The following is a 20202-nucleotide window of genomic DNA, read 5'->3' on the forward strand; positions in this document are numbered from 1 at the left end:
CGTTACGCCACATCCTCTCCCAGGTTTTTCTTTTTGGGGTGGGGGGTGTAAAGTGGTGGGGGCACTAGGCCCACATACTTTCATAGTAAGCACACAGACACCAGATTGAGGGTAGATAACTGGCCGCGAGCACGTGCGCTGGGCCCCATTTTTTATCAGGGTCACCTGACTGGTGACGCCTGTGGTGGGTGGGTGTTTAGTGTGGGTTAACATCATCAGAAACACTAGACTGTATCCAGCCGGATACATCGGGGAGTGGTCTCATTTTGTCAGCTCAAATTGCTACTTTTTTGATAGGGAAGATTACGAACAGTCAACCATGTTTTTCCAGACCTCAAACAAGTCTATTTGTATATGCTTTACGCTGGGGCTGGCATACTGTTAGTACCATCATGTTTTAATGATCTGCAAACGTGTTAAGTATGCATCTCTCCCTTAGTCTTTTCTGATTTCAGCGTTTATTTAAACGTGTACTAAATACAGAATTTTTTTTTTTTTTGAGATTGATGCTATTAAGCTGCAGTAATAGAATATCACCACCAGATGGTACTGTCTCATAAAATTCATCTCTGCAGCAGCCTGCCCTGAAAGTAAATGTGACTATAATTGTGACATGCAGTAAAAGCACATTTGCGCTCACATAGAAAAATACATTTTCTGACAATGTAAAAGCTTTAACAAAATATGCATATTTGGGATGATTGACTAAATAGAGGAAATAAGAAGTAGATGTCCTCATATTCGAAACACTTTGACACTTTCAGGTGTAAGCACACAGCCTTCCATCTGGACCCTGATTGCTTGCCCTGTTTTCTCCTAGGTAGGGGAAGACGCGCGTCATTCGGGGCCGCCTGTCCTGCCCAGGCCTTCCAGCACATTCAACACAGTCAGTAGGACGCAGTATCAAGACCTGGTCCCAGTGGGTAAGTCCATATTTTTGCGGTCTACCGTATTCTGATGAGATATTTGTGAAATGCAGACGTACACCTGACTAGAGGGCCTCGAGGCGCTACAGAACAGGTTTTACCTACAGAGGCTCACCTAAGAAATGTCACACTCCGTTTCAGTGGTATGGAGTTGGATGTAATAGGGGACAATACAAAAAGAAAAGGACAGAAGGAGCTAAGGTTTGCTTTAGGAAAGTCCACCCTAAATTTTTTGGCCAGAAAAGAAGGCGGAACAAGATAGAAGGCGCGATGGCCTTGACGAAGCCCGCTTTGAATATAATACTCGTGTGCACAGCAAACTAACGCAGGGGCTTAAAACAGCCCGACCCGAGTCAGCCGTCCTCTAATCACATGAAACACGGGCAGCCGAGTGCAGTGTTTTCACTGCTCTGTGCGGCAGGGCAGCGTGGACACCGCTGCAGTAATCCAAGCGGGTGTGTTTCTTCCGGCTCGTGATGTTACAGTTTGAACTGTTCTTATTTACTTGACCCAGGAAGTTTGTTTCATTGTGGGGTGATTGGTAAAAGTCACTGTAGGTATTTTTGGCAACAAGTAAATACTAGTAGCCCCTGCAGTCTTTTTGTGGGGACTTTCAACCCAATTTAAATTCTGGCGGGTGGAGGTAAGTCCGTCAGCGCGATGGAGTAAAGATGGACTCCCCGCCTCCCAAATTTAGAAAGGACCGCCAAGTTGGCGGTCATTTCCGAAGCATAGGCAGGAACTGCTTGTCACTGCTCTCTGACGCACGGCTCAGTCAACATGACAGAGCAGTCCATCAAACTTTTTTTTTTAAAACACCATGCCCCTCTCACCATGGACGAGGGGGCATTAGACAGTTTGTACTACCCCTTACTGTCAGGGTTACCTTGGGAGTAACATGCAGTAACAAGCAGGGAAAAGTAACCTGTATGTCCGTCCATCTAAATTAGGTGGGTGGATAAAGAGGTCAGGATCTGAGGGCCCTTACTCTGTTGCCCGTCGGTGGAGAAAACCATGGGGAAGACAGAGTAGTCTCCGCCGTGGTTACAACAAAGGTCAGCCCGCATGTAAATTGGGCGGGCATACCTCTTACTATGGGGTTTGAACCATGAACAGCAGAACCTTGAAGGTTTGTGGGATATTTATGCCAGCTAAATGTAAATACATCAGACCAAAATTGGAATCATTTACAGAGTTAGAGATCATTATGGATATTGGCCCTTCTAACACTTCATTGGCAGCACCAATTTAGCCGTTCTCAGCTTATTTTTCCATGCTGTGAGATGACACAGGTTGTTATTTAAAGTTTGGCGGCTATGGGGCACCCAACAAAAATTGACAGATGTCAAGAGTATATACATGTATAACGTTTTATATGTGTATGCATGTATACACTCTAAATAGTGCAGACAGGATGTCCACCAATTTTTGGTGGATGCCCACATCTGCCAAAGTCTAAATAATCCTCATAGCTTTTTCTCATTTCTAGTCCCAGTACTACGTCCTACAAATACTTAAGAAGACCCAAGGATCCTCTACAGTCTTAAGTGACAGGCGCAAGTGCAGATACATGACTCTTCATACATGACTTTTCATTTGAATAAATGAGAATCACATGGGACAAGGGCTGTCACAGTAGCCAAAAGTGCACTGGGAGCCCCGGCCAACTGGAAAATTCGGAATCATCTCTGTCTTCTGTCTGACCATCTTAGACACAAGTTAGAGCATTAGGATTATTTTATTTGAGGCCAAGATCGGGCTTTTGGTTACAGAGAAGCTGAGTAACTAGTTCAGCTGAAAATAATGTCTGACAACTGACCCCGTTAGCCAGCCAAATGTCTCTGGAAACACCTCCACTTGCTTAAGTTCCACTAGTTCCCTTAAGAGCCAATTCACCATAGTGTTTTACATTCCTGGAATATGATTTGCTTGAACCACAAACTAACAGTTGAGGAAGTATTTCCCACAGTTAATGGCTTATTGAGTGAGCAAATGACCTTTTTTCATGACTCACTTTATGTATCCCTCTGTGATACATGGTGTGCTTTTTAATAGTATAAAAATACACCTTTGTTCTTCAAGAAGGTGCACGCAGTGAGCGTTCCGGCAAAAACCTCTCATGCATTGCTATGTAGGGCCACTTCTTGATGTGTCCTGCTAATCCTTCACATTTTGCTCCCCGGCTGTGACTCTGACCATCTTCTTCTTCACCTGTTGTGTTTGGCATGAAACGAAAAAGCCTCCCATTTCAAATGCCAGAGAGCAAATGGATATCATTCGGAATGATGACCAGACCTATGTCACATCCTTTTGAGGATGGGACAAAATGCAGTGACAAATCTTTAAGGGTCTTCTTAGAATTAACTTTGAAGAGAAGGTAGCCATCCTGTCATCTAAATGTTGTGATTGGTTAAGTTGGAAGGATTGAACACTCTGGGGTGGAGCTGCATATTGGTGCATTGATATGTTATGCCTTATAGTGTCTCCATGTATATTTTAAAGTGATGGGATGGATGATCCTTGTGGCACACCAGAGCTTAAGCAGTGTGTTGTCGACTCCATTGATATAAGAATTCTTGCGTAGAAACCTTGTTCTTCTTGTTACTGATTGTCCAGCTAAAGAGCCGAAAACCTTCTGGTAGAGCCAGTGGTTTTGTTAAAAGTAAAAAAGGCAGCATACACCCAGTGGGCCAGGTGGGAGTGCTTGTGTACTTATTCACCAAGATGTTGTGAACCTGTTGGAGGAATGACATAAGAAGTGATTTCTGTCCCTCAATAAACATGAGATCTGGAACTATGAAAGATGAATTGTGTCTTCTCTACTTTAAACATGTTTTCTACCTGCAGAAATATTTTCATTATCAAAGGACCAAACTCTTTGATCTCCATCACCATCCCATGATCCTTGCTTGCAATGTCTGCAGCCTTGAAGTTGTATTTAAAGAACATTGGTGTGTTTTCTTTCAATTTACCTTGCTGCATTACCTCAGATGTTTTTGTTAAAGTGGAGCTATAAAATTAGTCATCGTGGAGTTGGTGGGCAGTTTCTAAATATGCATCAAAGTGCTTCTTGGCGTCTTTATCCTATGACGCCATGTAGTATTTAAAATCCACCACTCAAGTGTATTCCATAATAGAAATAAAAGCTGAACATAAACATTCAGCACTTGTGATCACTCTTACCTAATTTATATTTGCTTCCTAAACTCTTTCAATGTACCAGTCCAAAAAACTCACATGTCACAGGATTCTTGCAGAAAATAAAAGATTTGTTCCGGAGTCCTTAATTGTTATTGAGACATTTCATGTTTCTTTTGTAATTGTTATTTACAGTGGAAAGGAGGACAAAGTATCATATAAGGACTGTCTTGCCCTTTTCATGGAAGGATATGAGGGCTGAAAGCCATATAATATTGCTTTTGGGGGAATAGCATTTAAAAGAATTGCTCATGAACTGTCAGGTTCATAGGCCTCTTCCCATGAAATTGATGCTTTTGCCTGGGTTTAAAATTAGCCTACTTAGACAGAATCAATTGAATATTGCTATGTGTGTGCCCTCTCACATTAGCTACGCTGGGATACCTTTCCTTCCCGCTCAATTGTACTTTTTAGGTCTCGGCTAGCGATGGCTGCGCTTGCGCAGTCTCGCTCGCGAGATTTAATGACTTGGAGAAGAGGGGCTTGAACCCGCCCCTCTTCTCTCCTCTTCTCCATTGGCTGGCCTCTTAAATGCTGGCCAGCCATTGGAGAAGAGGTTTGTCTCCCAAAACAGGCCCGTCCTTTTCGGATTCGGGGGCGGTTTTTTTCAATACTTTTCGCTGGGCGTGTTTTTCTCTCCTCCAGCCAATGGCAAGAGGAGAGAAAAAGAAAAACACGCCCCCCGAATCCGAAAATGCCGCTGCCTTTCTCCGAGGCATTTCTGCTTCATCTCGGAGAAAGGCAGTGGTGTGCTTTTTTCATCTTTGCTTTGATAATTAGTGCTGCTTTAGCCAGCCAAAATGCATTCTGGGAATTTCTAATGGGTAAAGCCGAACAGCAAGTCCCAGAATCCCAAGTAGTGGTGCCACTGGGCCAGGACTGGCGCTAGACGGGTCGCCTTTGAGTTTATGCCCTCGGGGTTGGCAGGAGCAAAAGCCTCGTAAGTAAACCACACCGGTTTTTGGTTGTTGAATAAATTCCGATAAAGTGCCAAGAGCACACGTCGATGAACGCTGCCTGCTCGAACGGAAGCAGCGAGGAGGACACAGAAGGGTGCTCTGCCTCAGATTGTGGGAGCCCCGTCCCGTCTCGTGCCTGAAACATCACTTAAAGTAGCTCCTAAAATATTGCACGTCCCTATAACCCCGCCCCCACACACCACCACCCACCCGGCCACAGAGGTAAGGAAGACTAAAGTCAATTACGAACCCTGAGCATCGAGAGAACGGCACTTAAAGCAAGGTATCGGAAGGGGCAGAACACTGCTCGTCTATGAGATTTTGCGCGACACAAGCGGCAATTGTCAGCAACACAACACCCACATCAGGCGCGCAACACCCATTGAACTCAAAGGGCTTCAGCCCCCCCGTCGTGTGTGGCAGCCCGGGATGAGACCGCTTCCCGGGCAGACACAAAGCCGCGCCTGAGCACTTCACAGGTCTTTAAAAAGACCATTTGCATGTTAATGAGGCCTCGCTGTTGTTTCACCCCTTCTAAGAGCCCCTGCAGCTCCACTCTGCCTAGATTCAGCCCCCCCACCCCCGAAATCAGCGCCACTCTGCCTACTGTTTAAAGATTCAGCCCCCCCCCCCCAAATTTTTGCTTAGCCCCCCCCGAAATGTGGCTCTAGTTGCGCCTCTGACCCACATGTACATTGACACACACGTATGTACGCACGCGTGCACACAAACACACTTAGTGACACAAACGCATGCACGTGCGCACACAACTTGCCTCATAAATCTAACAAGGATATTATGGCAAGGTTCTTAACTACTGTAACCTATGCTCTGTACTTCCGCAGCCTCGGATTTGCACTTCTGCACCCTACGGATCTGCACGTTTAGTGCCCTGCAAGCCCCTAAGCTCCATGACGCGATTGAAGCGCCGCTTCGTTATAAATGTGGTTCTCCATTTTGTAAGATTTTATTACAAAGTTATTAAAACATAACACACCGGTTCTATTTTGAGCTTTTAAATAGCGTCGCTGCTCTTGAGTAATAACGTCGAAATGTAGCGCCACGGAAATTCAAGCAGAAATAAACATAGCGCCAAGCACTAATTTTTAAAGGCCACGTGTGACATTTCCACAACTGTGCACAAGAAGCACGAACATTTCCGGGGCGATTCTTACCTGACTTGCTTTGTTTAATGCTCCTTCTTGTGTAGCTCTCTACCTCAGGGGCGCCTCCATGCCACCAGTGAGGTCCCGCCGAGAGGGGCCACCTGCTGAAACTCTATGCCTCGGTGTGGTGGCTGTCAGGGGGCTCAGCTGTCGGAAAGTTTCAGATAACTTTAAACATTTAAAAAAACAAACCGAGCTCTTGTGCACTCCCTCCACTCGGTTGTTGATCAGTTCTTTCTCTCTGCAGCTTGAAACCTTGCTTTAAAAGTTCACAGCCTTCTGAAGACGAAAGTTCTCCTCTCCTGGAGAACCCCGTTTGAAGTCACACATTGCCCCACATACTACCTACCTCCTCCATGTCCTTCTTCCCGCACTGAGATTTGTCCATAGAAATTGTCTTCCACGAGCACCCATAGATAATATTTTTTTTTAAAATCTTGTATTTTAACTGATATAACCACCAAAGGACCTAATTCTATATTAAAAACAGAGCTTTGGACTATACAATTTCCCGCTGAAAGGCAATATTTCTCTCCATGTATTCCCATACCTGGCGTGTCACGCAGTTTGGTGCTCACTGTCCCTCCATATTAAAGAACAGTAGATGTTTCAGCACCCAGGCTAATATGCTGCATTGCTAAATACATATAAGGTCCCAAAGGCGAGACCGATGCATTGCAAATGCTTGTTTCTTATGGACACTGATGTGGTACAAGTGAATCCTGCTTCACTTTATAACAAGTTACATTTCTTGTCCTATTCAGACTAATGACAACTAAGATATTAGTTCTGACACACTGGCCCTGAGGAAGGCTTTAGGTCATTATGACCGCACGCCATAACAGCTGTTGTCAGTCAGTGTACTGTACAACATCTTAAATGTTAATGGAATACTTAATACTGGCCAGTCTCCTACATTTGTGGTTGAACAGGCTTGTTGCATTGGCAAAAAGAAAACCAATCAAAAAGTGTGTCCCTCAAGTCAGCAGTGAAAAGATACAACTCGTCCAATCAAAAAAATAGTAAAGCAGCTATACTCCATTGGAGGGACGAAAGCAACATTAGGGAGGAAAATTATTGAATCAAGAGTAGGAAACTGTAATAAATGAGAAAGATATCTAGTCATTTAAATTAGATGACCCAAAGCCTACTGGATGTGCTGCATTATTCACAATAGGTCTTTGACAACAGACAGCTAAACCTGTCTCTGGGCAAGACCTACAAATTACCTTCGGAACTTATCTTTCCATTATGTTCCTAGGTGTACTAAATGGATAGCATCAGTGCAGAGACACCTAGCACAAATCAATCAGCCTTCTACCAGCATTAATCTGTTCTGTGACGTTTCAAAGGATGTGGAGAGGTACACAGCTGAATGGTAATCCCTGTAAGCTGGTGTTGGCTTGGGGATGTGGTCACACACATATGTGCAGCAGGTTTGTGAATACCCACTTTGAGCACATTGTGAACGCTTGCAGTCACAAGGTGGTGTCTGAAGGGCTCCATCATGCAGAAGTGATATGCTTCAGCAGATTCCTGATACCACTGCCCTGCTGTCTGGCACCACTGAAGTTCATGATTGGGTATGGCTGCCTCTTGTTGATTGTAAGGAAAATGAGTCATAAACATTGACAGTGTTCCCCATTTTCAGCTTGAACTCAGATCCACTGTCACTGGAGGGCCTCTTGTCATCCCCATGTTATATGATGCCATAAAGAGTGGCCAGTGGTTTCAAATAATAGTCTCTCAAGTGGAAAATAAATGCCAAAAGCTGGGCTAATTATATTGCCCAAGGATAATATACACCATGGAAAACTGCAATCCTTATTAAAGAAAATAAATAACTTAATATTACTTGAAAAACCAACTAGGACACTTTCGTAGGTGTCCCGCTAAAAGCATTTAACTTGTCCTTTGCAGAGCGGTGGCTATCGGATGACACTTATCCCACCGAGAGTACATAAACAATAAACTGGAAATTCAGTACATAGCTGGTGGAGGACAGCACTAGATTTAATATTATATTGCTATCATTCTTGAATTATTTTATTATGTGTGTAGCGTCAATTGATCACAATTCGATCATCCTCATGAACTTGACAGACTTATCCTACCTACCACACAGGGTATATTCTTGGTTCTAGACCTGATGTACATTTGAAGGCTAAAATTAGTAGTTATGAAATTAAAGTGACTTATGGGAGAGGGTGTGTGTGCTTGTATGCGTGCATGCATGTACTGATTGTTATAATGCGCTATGCAAGCCATAATGTTATCCTCACATGTATTCAAAAATAGTCATTTTCAGTACAATGTGTTCCTGTTTTCAGCATACAATGATAAGATTGTTGCCTTCTTGCGTCAGCCAAACATCTTTGAAATCCTGCAGGAGCGCCAGCCAGATCTGAGCCGGAACCATTCACTCAGGTAACAACTGCTACAGTAAGCTCAAAAACAGTCAAAACGTCTCCAGCTGCAGTGTTTGTTTGGGTTGCTTGATTTCTTCTGAGGTTCAACACATCTGATTTAACCTTACGTTTTGTCTTGCGTACCTTTCAACATCATATCTTTAGAATAACACTATCACCTTTGGTGCATGGGCTCGACCTTCTACCATAACCAGGCCGAAGGGTTTGCCACTAGTTCCGAGACTGCCACTCTTTCTCAATGCACGCAAAACTCACATATTTGGGAAGTCTGGTTGGCTACAAACAATGTACCATGTGCGCACTTCTTATTCCTCAATCGTCATCCATATGGATCATAATCATTTTCCGCAATGTGCTGTCTGGCAGTGTGCAATGTCCCGTACTGCACCACTGTCTATATTTGCATCCGTGCTGATAGTGAGCCCACTACCCACTACCCAGCCCCCAGACGCATTCCACTATGTCTCGAAGGTTCATCTGCTGCTTAACAATTGTTGTATATAACTTAAAACAGTAATCCTTAAACAAAATTGCCAAATATGTCTCCTCTTATTCAGTGTTCCTTTAGTTGTTATTTGTATGAATTTGCTTCTTTCATTAAATACACTCCAAATCATAACAACAGTGTTCATGACTTGACATCATATCCAAAAAATCAATCATTTCATCATGCGGTGACTTCTGGTCTCCAATAAATTTTGATAAATGCGACACTTCGTCAGGGGTCTCTAATACAAAACAATGTATTACTGTATATTTGCACCGTAAGAATGACAATGTAACCAATTATCTAACATAAATAATCTGATATAAATTAAAGCAGTCGATGTGTTCATGGCTCTGTCTAACACCATGTGCCACAACAATTTTCCAGTACAAGTCATCAGTAAATAACATAACAGGTGTGCTCAACATGCATAATAGTGAATACGCGCCCAACTAATAATAAAAGAAAGAGGAGTATTGTCACTACGCAAACAAAGTTCCCCATGAAGAAACCGCAGTGTGGACGTACCTAAATCCTAAAGCCCTGCTAATGCACCGTTGTGATGAAAACCATGTTTCTCCTCTTAATCAGATGAGCACTTCATGCACGGATGTGCTCATGTTCACTTCCCCAGTGCTTAATCCCCCCAATAATGCTTAAATCTTCACCATCAACCCAAGTGCACTTACTTCCAGATACCATCTGTTATAAAGAGTTTATGTTATCCTGTGGTCCGATTCAAAAGACGCCACGCTGCCAGCGCTCACTGCTGTTCTACCCGCAGTGCAATGGCCTGGAAATTGTTCAACACGACCCTGGGTGCACCCTTAAATAAACCAAGGGCGTTTTCTCAAGCTTTGCTGAATCATTCGGGCCTGAATCGCCTTAAAGGGACAGAGAGAGAGCTAATAATCTCCACATGATATAGCAAACAGTGTTAAACCCCCAAATGGGCCAAGTAAAAACATTATCATCCATGTCTAATTGTAGCGATAAGCTGAAAGAGATGCACCCATTAATTGTTGCCCTGCCAATTCAGCACAAATTGGTATCAAACATGTCATCAATAGAAATGGGGAATAGCAGAGAAAAAACAAAACATGTGTGTAAAATTCATATTTGCAAGTGTAGCTCAGTGTTTTGACGTGTACCAGAGAGTTGCTAGAGTGCCCAATGCTAGAGTGCCCAAATGCAGAGGCAGCCTCCGGGGCTGATAAATATGATTTGCCTAAACGAAATATTACGTTGACAAAAAAAGTATAAATGTGGAAAACTTGTCCAAACAAAACAATGTTTCCTGACATACACACATTGTGATGATAGAAAGACAACTATCTGCTGTATCCCTGCAAATGCAGTTTTTGGGAAAATAAAAGATTAATCAAATAAACAAGCATATTCCTATTTATCATTCACCCCATGTGGTTGCATGGTATCTAACCTTCTGATCCAAAAAAAATCCTTTTGTGATTGTCAATTCCCTCTTTAGGTTTGACCACTTCCAAAACCTGAAAACGCAGTTGTAATATGTTGTGCCCTGCCTCAATCCAGTGCGTAGCTACCTTTGAGGTTTTCGTTTTACTGCCAATATTGCTCGTGTTCAGTAATTCGAACCTTCATCTTTCTCTCGGTTTTACCTATATACGTCATTCCACACGGACATTTTAAAGCATATATCACATTTTTAGCACTGCAGTATGCAGAATCTAACCTGATGACAGTGCCTTTAGGGAGGTGTGAAACTGTATCTTTTGTTATTACGTTGTTTAGGTTCAGACATCTTTGCATGCCTCAAGATTTGCTCTCTTGGTTTCGACACTTCAAGGATAAAATCTCTTTGATATTCCTGGACCTACTGTACACAAACAGCAGCTTATCTGTAAACAATCCTTGGAAATGAATTAGTTCATGTTTATGATGTTTTTGATTGATTTTGACTTTGTGGATTGTTTGAACAAGCATACCATCCTCCTGGAATCGGCTTTGACAGTATTCTCCAACAGTTTTTTTCTATCAAAGGATTCTGTTTGATTGATGGATTGATCCAAGACTGATTAGGGATAATCTCTATTACTACCTTGCTTTGATTGATTCATATGTGGCAGAAAGATCTTCAGGATGTGAGATGATTTGTTTTAACCTGATGAATTGCGAATTGCAAAAAAGGAAGATGATTTTTCAAGGCTATCTAAAGCAATCTGCAATAGCTCAAACTGTTATTCTTGTCTGCGGGTTTTGTGTAAGTACTGGTCTGAATGCCTGTAGTTATTATTTTTACCAAAACATCCAGGAAGGGTATTTGCTATTTATGAATCTGGTAAGTGAACTAGATGGGATTGTTTCTAGAGTTCAATGTAATAATGTTTTCCTCTAATGGTTGTAGATTGCTCTTCCCTATCAGAAAAATGTTGTCAATGAACCGTTTATACATTGTGAGGTGTTTCTGCCAGTGTGCATAGTACAGCACGAAATCTGCTTCAATCTTAGCCACAAAGATGTTGGCATAGCTCGGTGCTCCTGAAAAGCCCATGGAAGTCCTGTTTTTTTGTAAATAGAAAACGTTTTGCCCCTGAAAGTAATAGTTATATAGGGCGAACAGCAAGGGTTCTAAGAAAAAAACTTTATTGACCCCTATTTAATCTTATTGCAAAAGAGCCTACTACATTGCTTCCATCCCTTCACTGTGAGGTATGGATGTGTAAAATACATTCACATCGATCATACTCACCACCAATCTGACATATTATCTGTTGATAACTGTATTACTGTGTTGAGGAAAGCTGTGGTGTCCTTAATGTATGACTGCCACTGTGGTACAAATGATTGAAACAGTCAAGATATTGCCCAACAGGTTCATGAAGACACCCGCATGCTGACATGGTCACTCTAAATGGTGGATCATGAGGATGTTTGTAGATCTTTGGAAGCATGTACAACCTGGGTCTCCGGGGGTATTGAGTTGTCAAGAAAGACTGTGTGATCGCCAACCCAATCCACGTCGATAGCTTTCATGAATATTTCATTCAGTGTGGATTGCAACACCTCCGTGGAGTCTGTGTCAAGTGGCTGTTAGAAACAGGGTTAGCTGTGTGCGGAGCGGGTAGGCTAAACTCCGGAGGATCGTGTAAAGCATCCGCGCATCCACTCTCACAGGTGACACACTAGGCACACTACAAAAGAGACTCCACACCAGGTTATGTGAAAACAGCATATGTATTATGCAAAACACGTCATAAGGCAATCACAGTTGTACAAGCACTGTGCTAACTGGCACCAGGGAGTCATTTACAGGGGAAATTATTTATCCAATCGGGCCGCTGCCAGAACCATCAACAATACAATTAGGATACATGTAAGACGAGCAATAATAAATGTATATCAACCAATAACCTCTGGCAAGAATATGAGCTTAGCATTGTGGCAATAGCAATAGGCATGAATTACATTTGCCTGAGGCATCCCATTGGGCGTAAAAGCATTAGGCCTAAACCTGCAGCATAACTGCAATGTCCTTAAGCATAAATCATCATGGATCGGACATAGGCCTAGATCCCCATAGCCTGATATTGGCATGCACCTTAGCATGGGGCATACTCACATGACATTAGGCATACTTGCATGAAAACACTTTGTGCAGAACACCAACAATGTACGTCTGAGGGGGAAAGGAACCATTAGCATTAGGCATGAACATGTGAGCCTAGAGGCTTCATCATTAGCTCCAAAGCATTAGGCATAAACCTCAGGCGTAGCAACACATTATGCATAAATCAATGCACTCCCCAACGCGTTAGCAGTGGTTCCCAATAGGCATAAATCACCCTAGTATGAATCACATTGGCCTAAATCAGAGTAGGCATAAGCATGTGAGCACAGGGCATCGCATCAGCAGAAACAACATGAATAACCCATTAGGCAGGAAAGCTTTAAGGGAAAAACATTAGGCATCATAGTAGGCATGAAGCATTAGGCATAAAAATAAAGCATCCTCACAGTAGCCTAAACCTGTGCCCGTGGCCTCTCATTAGCAAGTAAACCATAGGCAGGAGAACATCATTGCATGACACTAGTATGAGGCATACGATGCACTAGGTGCAAAACCATTGGGGTAAACTTTAGGGGAAAACATTACCAGCATACTGTATTAGCATGAACCCCTTAGCGCAGGCATAGCCTTAGCATGAATCACAGGTGCATACATCATAAGAGGCAATAGGCCTCGCAAGCATAAAGTACAGGGTGCCCCAATCGTTGCAACCGCCCACTGTCCAGCGGGGCAGTTGTGTCCGGTAAAGTTAACACTGGTCCGGTGGTGCCCCTCCCTGGGACTCGGAGATTAGAAATATGCCCAAAAGAGTCTGACACGTTGGAGTCCCCTCTGGGACTCTAGAGTTCCATAATGCTCCCTCTGCAGGGCAGCGGTCCGCTCTGCCTCGCCCCGGTGCAAGGAGACCGACACGGACACTTCTCTTCCAGGGGATCCTCATCAATAGTCATAAGCACTGAATATTCCCGCCCATGTGCGGGGACCCCGGAAATAATAAAATTATATATGTAAAAACATACATATATACAGCTCTGTATATATATAAACATATATCATTTTTTCCAAGCAAATGCAGCTCCCATAAAAGGCTAGGCAATGTAAATATACACATCCAATAACACACATATATATATATATATATATATATATATATAAAGGTATAACAATACACCTAAATCTCTTTTTTTTTTTTTTTTTTAATGAGGTAAACACTCATGAGAAAACAAAAAAATAAAGAGAACAAACTGTGGAAAAACACAGATGTACAACACATTGCCAGCCTGCAGGCTGCATTGCAATATAATACCATAGAGACTAAAAAGCCCTGTACAGGTAAAAACTGGCACCGTGCCTTTAAGGCAGCCCTGACTTCCATATCCCATCATGCCTCAGGGGTGACAGTTAGGTCAGTTGTTCTTTCCGGCTCCTTCAGTCAGGACCCTGGAATTCAGCTCTCTTCATTTTTGACTCTTTAGTCAAGAATTATTACAACTTTAAGATTTTTTGGACTTCTTCTTATAACATCTGAGAGGAAGTTAGTATCCTGTGTTTTTCTGACTGATTTTTTTGCTATTTTGTCAGAAAAATGCCTTCTTTATTTGTTCCATGTCCATCTTGTGGAAAAAAGAAGGCTGCTTCAGACACACATGAGGTGTGTATTATCTGTCTGCCGGACTCTCACTCTCCAGCAACATGCCATCATTGTGAAGACCTTTCCAAAAGGACTTTAAAGGAGAGAGAGAGGATTAGGCTGTACGGCCTAGCAGAACGGTCGACGTCGAAGCAGTTGGTCCCTGTTTGCTCCCCATCGACGTCGGGCTCGGCGTCGAAGACTCCAGCGGCGGGATCGTCGCTGAGAGGTGAGGAGTCAAGGGGAAGTCATGGTGCAAAGAGAAAATCATCGTCGACTTTAGATTCAGCGTCGAAGCGGATGCGTTCGACGTCGACGGCGTCTAAAGGCTCGGCGTCGAGGACTCGGCGCCACAGTTCAACGTCGAAAAAGCATCTGTCGACGTCAAGAGAAGATCGATCGACGTCTGCACAAAGATATCGTTCGTCGTCGAAGGAAAGACATCGTTCGACGTCGAGGTCGGCGAGACATCAGTCGACGTCGCAAGAAGTACAGTCGACGTCGAGACCAAGATCGCCGTCAAGATCAAGATCGCCGTCGAGGAAACATCGTTCGACGGCGAAGAGGCTTTCGACGTCGTCGGAGCATTCGACGTCGAGACAGAAGTCTCCGTCAGGAGTGACGTCGAGGCAGACGCCTCCGTCAGGGCCGACGTCGAGGCAGGAGCCTCCGTCGGAGTCGACGTCGAGGCAGAGGCCTCCGTCGGAGTCGACGTCGCGGCAGAGGCCTTCGTCGGAGTCGACGTCGAGGCAGGTGCCTCCGTCGGAGTCGACGTCGAGGCAGATGCCTCCGTCCTCACAGGTCTCCAAAGCTTTGGTGAGGTACATGAAGCCTCCGTCGAAGATAATCTCGACGTCGAGACAAGAAGCTCGGATCCTCGAAGATTCGAGTCAAAGATCTCCGGTGATAGGCCTATCACCGTCGAGGCAGCCCTCTGTTGAGGGTACGCAGGAGGTGTCACATGTTCGCCTCACGATTCGACCAGTCTCAAGGCGAAAATCTCCTCATAGACTGATATATACAACTCCTGAGTCACCGCGTCTCATATCTATCTCGCCTTCAGGATCAGAGGGCTCAGGTTCAAGATCCGAATCACCAGAGCTTGTGCATCAATCTCCAGTACCTGCAAGAGAAAGTTCGCAGGAGGAGGACAATGCGGTACCTCAAAGTCCCGTAAGGGAGATGCCTCAGGACCCTGCTATGCCAGACGCAATAAAGGCATCACTAACAAGAATAAGGGGCGTGGTATTCCCAGCGACACCGATCAGACCAAGATCTCGAGAAAGAGAATCCCGAAGTCACTCTCGAGCACCAAGAAGGCGATCCAGGTCTCCCTCCCGCAGAAGAGGGTCGACCAGATCAGAGAAAAGGCGCCGTAGAACCCCTTCTACCTCCCCTTCTTCCAGATCATCCAAAAGGGATTATTCACCGACACTCTCGGAGACGCCACCCTCTCGGGTATCTCCGGTAGATGATATTTCTACGTTTCAGGAAGTGTTGTGTAGAGGAGCTACAAAATTAAATATCCCTATGCCGGTTCAGGAGACCACTTCATCCATAATCTTTGAAACTCTTCATGAACGCACAGTGTCACGCCCGTTATTGCCATTAGTCCCCGGTTTGTTACAACCGGTAATGGATATCTTTCTCACACCAGCAACCACCAAAACGGCGCCGGCGAGAATTCTAAAAAAGTACCGTCCAGCTCCGGAGGATCCTCTATTCCTTAAATCAGATCCTCCACCGGACTCTGTCATCACCGCCGCAGCCAGGAAGACACATGCAGTAGCTGGGTCTTCAACGGTACCACCAGATAAGGACAGTAAGACACAAGACTCCTGGGGGAGGAAAGTTTGCGGCTCAGCATCCTCAAGCTTAAAGGTGGCGAGTGCCTCGGCGCTTCTGGGGCGCTATGATAGGTCATTATGGGACTCTCTGCAGAGGTTCATTGACAAAGTTCCATCAGAGGACAGACGGGACTTTGAAGAGATTTTGCATGAGGGGAGTCTGGTTTCTAACCAGATCATAAGTGCAGCGGCGGACGGGGCAACACTGGCAGCGCATGAATATGCACACGGAGTCACAGCCAGAAGAACATCTTGGCTTAGATTGACGGCCTTGAAACCGGAAGCGCAGGCAAGAATATTAAATCTGCCTTTCTCCGGTAGTTCTCTTTTTGGGTCCCATGCAGATGAGGAAATGGCCCGTATGAAGGCAGAGCTGGAGACCATGAAAGCCGTCGTTGAAAAGAGAAAAGAGTTTCGACGCCGCAAGGGAAATGACAGGCGCAATTACCAACAGAGGGTTCAAACCCCTCATTGGCAAAAGAACCAGGACCAGCAAGGTCAAAAGAAACAGCAATACCAGTCCCGCAAGCCATCCAGGGGACGGGGTAACAACAGGCAGTCTAATGCTGGAAACAAAGCTCCGGGGAAGCAATGAGAAGCCGCTTCCTCCGATGCTGTCCACCGCTCCGGTGGGAGGAAGTGTTGCAAATCATCTTCCAGAGTGGCAGTCCATCACAAAGGACAAGTGGGTACTGAATATACTGCGTCATGGGTACTCGCTTCGTTTCAGAAGTCACCCCCCATCGATTCCTCCTGTCAATTCATCCCAGCATCTAAAGCAGCTCAGAGAAGAGGTAGCGACGCTTCTACTCAAATCTGCAATAGAGAAAGTGCCCATAAACCAAAGAGGAAAGGGAGTTTACTCCAGATACTTTCTCATACAAAAGAGGAGTGTGAAGGTAGAGTTCAGACCCATTTTAGACCTACGGATACTGAACAAACACATAAGAAAGGAAAAATTTCGCATGCTGGCGCTCCACCAAATATATCCTCTTCTCCGGATGGGCGATTGGATGTGTTCATTGGACCTTCAGGATGCATATTTCCATATTCCCATCCTAGGGAATCATCGAAAATTTCTCAGGTTTGTGGTAGGCAACTCTCACTATCAGTTCAAAGTCCTCCCATTTGGCCTGAAGTCAGCTCCTCGAGTATTCACAAAATGCGTGGCAGTAGTAGCGGCTGCTCTGAGGCGCGCAGGAGTCTTCGTCTATCCCTACCTAGACGACTGGCTAATAAAGGGCTCATCACCACAGAATGTGCGGTCACAGCTGTCGCTATGCCTGAACTTATGTTGCAAGTTGGGTCTCAGAGTGAATGCCAAAAGTCCAATTTTACACCAACGCAGAGGATCCACTACCTGGGCGCAACTATAGACTCCGTAGTAGGAAAAGTGTTTCCTTCGGAGGAAAGACAGTCATCCATTATGCTAAAAGGCAGGCAGATTATAACCAACAATCTGTCGTCGGCAAGGCAAATCTCTTCTCTACTAGGGGCCATGGCATCCTGCATCTTCCTAGTGCCCAATGCCAGGCTAAGGATGCGTCCTCTTCAGCAAGATCTCGAGGACAAATGGGATCAAAGGAACTCCCTGTGGGAAGAAAAGGTTTGCCTCTCCTCTGCAGCCAAACAGTCAGTCAAGTGGTGGCTGAAGCCAAGGAATCTACAAGTGGGGATCCCCTTCCATCAAGAGCCCCCAACTCAGACCTTAATCACCGACGCTTCCCTTCAGGGATGGGGTGCGCATTTTGGGACTCTGCAAACTCAGGGACAGTGGTCCAGCAGCGAGCAGTTGTACCACATCAACATGCTGGAGCTCAGGGCAGTCCACCTAGCCCTCAAAGCGTTCCTGCCTGCGATCACGACGAGTACCATTCTAGTGCAGAGGGACAATACCACCACAATGTACTACCTGAACAAGCAGGGGGGTACTCGATCCAGAACGCTCTCGCTGGAAGCTCAGTCCCTGTGGCACTGGATCCTAGCAAGGAACATCTCATTGAAAGCGGTGCACCTACCAGGAGAGCTCAACGTGCAAGCAGACTTACTCAGTCGGCATTTTCAAGAGCCAGAGGACTGGGTAATCAACGACGAGGTGTTAGAAGACATCTTCGGGGAATGGGGGCGTCCGCAAGTGGACCTTTTCGCGGACGAGCAAAACACAAAATGCCGAGGCTTCGCCTCAAGATACCATCGACCAGGATCCCTAGGGAATGCCCTTTTGATCAATTGGTCAATGACATTTGTGTACGCTTTTCCGCCTCTCCCACTAATCCCCAAGGTGGTGACCAAGTTGCAGAATTCATCTGCCAAGATGATCCTCATAGCACCGGACTGGCCGAGGCAGTGGTGGTACACGGATCTCCTACACATGTCGATCCGACCCCACAAGCGGCTGCCGTGCAGGCCGGACTTGTTATCCAAGATGCAGGGGAAGATTTACCATCCCAGCCTTCCCTCGCTGAGCTTAACAGCATGGCTCCTGAAGTCCTCCAGTATGGCCATCTGAACCTCCCTCAAGAGTGTATGTCCATACTGAAGGAAGCCAGGAGGCCTTCGACAAGACACTCCTACTTCTGTAAGTGGAAAAGATTTTATATATGGTGTGCTCAGCATCATTATGATCCCACTAAATGCCAGGAGGATGTAATTTTGCCCTATCTTCTATATTTAGCGAGGCCAGGGTTGAAATTTTCATCCATAAAGGTTCACCTAGCAGCCATAACAGCATACAGGCGTTCGCCTTCACAGCAGTCATTTTTTAAAGTGCAGGTAGTGAAGGATTTCTTGCAAGGACTCAAGAAAGTCTATCCCCCTGTTAGACCTCCCTCTCCTTCCTGGGAGCTAAACTTGGTTCTGTCGAAGCTCATGGGTTCTCCTTTTGAGCCTATTCATAAGGCTACCCTACAGCACCTCACATGGAAGACAGCATTTTTAATAGCCTTCACTTCAGCACGGAGGGTCAGTGAGATACAGGCCCTCTGTTCTAAAGAGCCCTACACTATTTTTCATCAAAATAGGGTGGTGATGAGAACTCATCCTTCGTTCCTACCCAAGGTGGTATCGGAGTTTCATGTAAACCAAGCCATCTCCTTACCAACCTTTTTTCCCAACCCCTCCTCTCCGGCAGAGAGGGCGTTGCATTCTCTAGATGTCAAAAGGGTCCTAAAATTCTACCTAGATAGGACTAAGAATGTCAGGAAATCTGATCAATTGTTTGTGAACTATGGGGTTGTACGTATGGGCTTTGCTGCATCCAAACGTTCCATTGCTAGGTGGATTGTTTCAAGTATTACATTGGCCTACCAACTGGCTCAGAAACCATTGGGGGCGCGCCCTAAAGCGCATTCGACAAGAGGAAAAGCGGCTACCGCGGCTTTTCTCAATAATGTCCCACTCTCCGAGATCTGCAAGGCAGCCACTTGGAGATCTGTCCACACTTTTACCAGGCATTATTGTCTGGATTCGGACACCAGAGCAGACACTCAAGTAGGACAAGCCTCCTTGAGGAATCTGTTCCATGCTTAATCATTTTCATGATTCTCTTTCTCCATGGGTGATACAACCTTAGTTTCATTTGCCTGCAGGTGGAAGGGGAGCTTGCTACTCTATTCAGTGCTTATGACTATTGATGAGGATCCCCTGGAAGAGAAGGGTAAGTTACTTACCTGTAATCCTAGTTCTCTTCCAGGGGTATCCTCATCAAAGTCATAAGCAACCCACCCACCTCCCCAGGCAAATGAGAAGAAGTGTATTATTCATTATGGAAAGGATATATCTTTGTGTTTAGGACTACGGTCCCGCAAAGAACAACTGACCTAACTGTCACCCCTGAGGCGTGATGGGATATGGAAGTCAGGGCTGCCTTAAAGGCACGGTGCCAGTTTTTACCTGTACAGGGCTTTTTAGTCTCTATGGTATTATATTGCAATGCAGCCTGCAGGCTGGCAATGTGTTGTACATCTGTGTTTTTCCACAGTTTGTTCTCTTTATTTTTTGTTTTCTCATGAGTG

At 45.0% G+C, this 20202-nt stretch overlaps 1 protein-coding gene across 5 annotated transcripts in view; it reads left to right on the top strand.

The window, feature by feature from the left end:
• HECW2 (HECT, C2 and WW domain containing E3 ubiquitin protein ligase 2) overlaps positions 1-20202 on the top strand; it is a 1572445-nt gene that overhangs the window by 1356390 nt on the left and 195853 nt on the right. For all 5 annotated transcript variants that reach the window (XM_085648759.1, XM_085648760.1, XM_085648761.1 and 2 more), the window contains 2 exons: positions 821-923; positions 8580-8676. In XM_085648759.1, coding sequence (XP_085504885.1) covers positions 821-923; positions 8580-8676 — 200 coding nt within the window. The remainder of the gene's footprint in view (positions 1-820; positions 924-8579; positions 8677-20202) is intronic.

Source organism: Triturus cristatus, chromosome 3_2 (genome assembly GCF_964204655.1).
Source record: "Triturus cristatus chromosome 3_2, aTriCri1.1, whole genome shotgun sequence".
In the NCBI taxonomy this organism is placed as follows: Eukaryota; Metazoa; Chordata; class Amphibia; order Caudata; family Salamandridae; genus Triturus; species Triturus cristatus.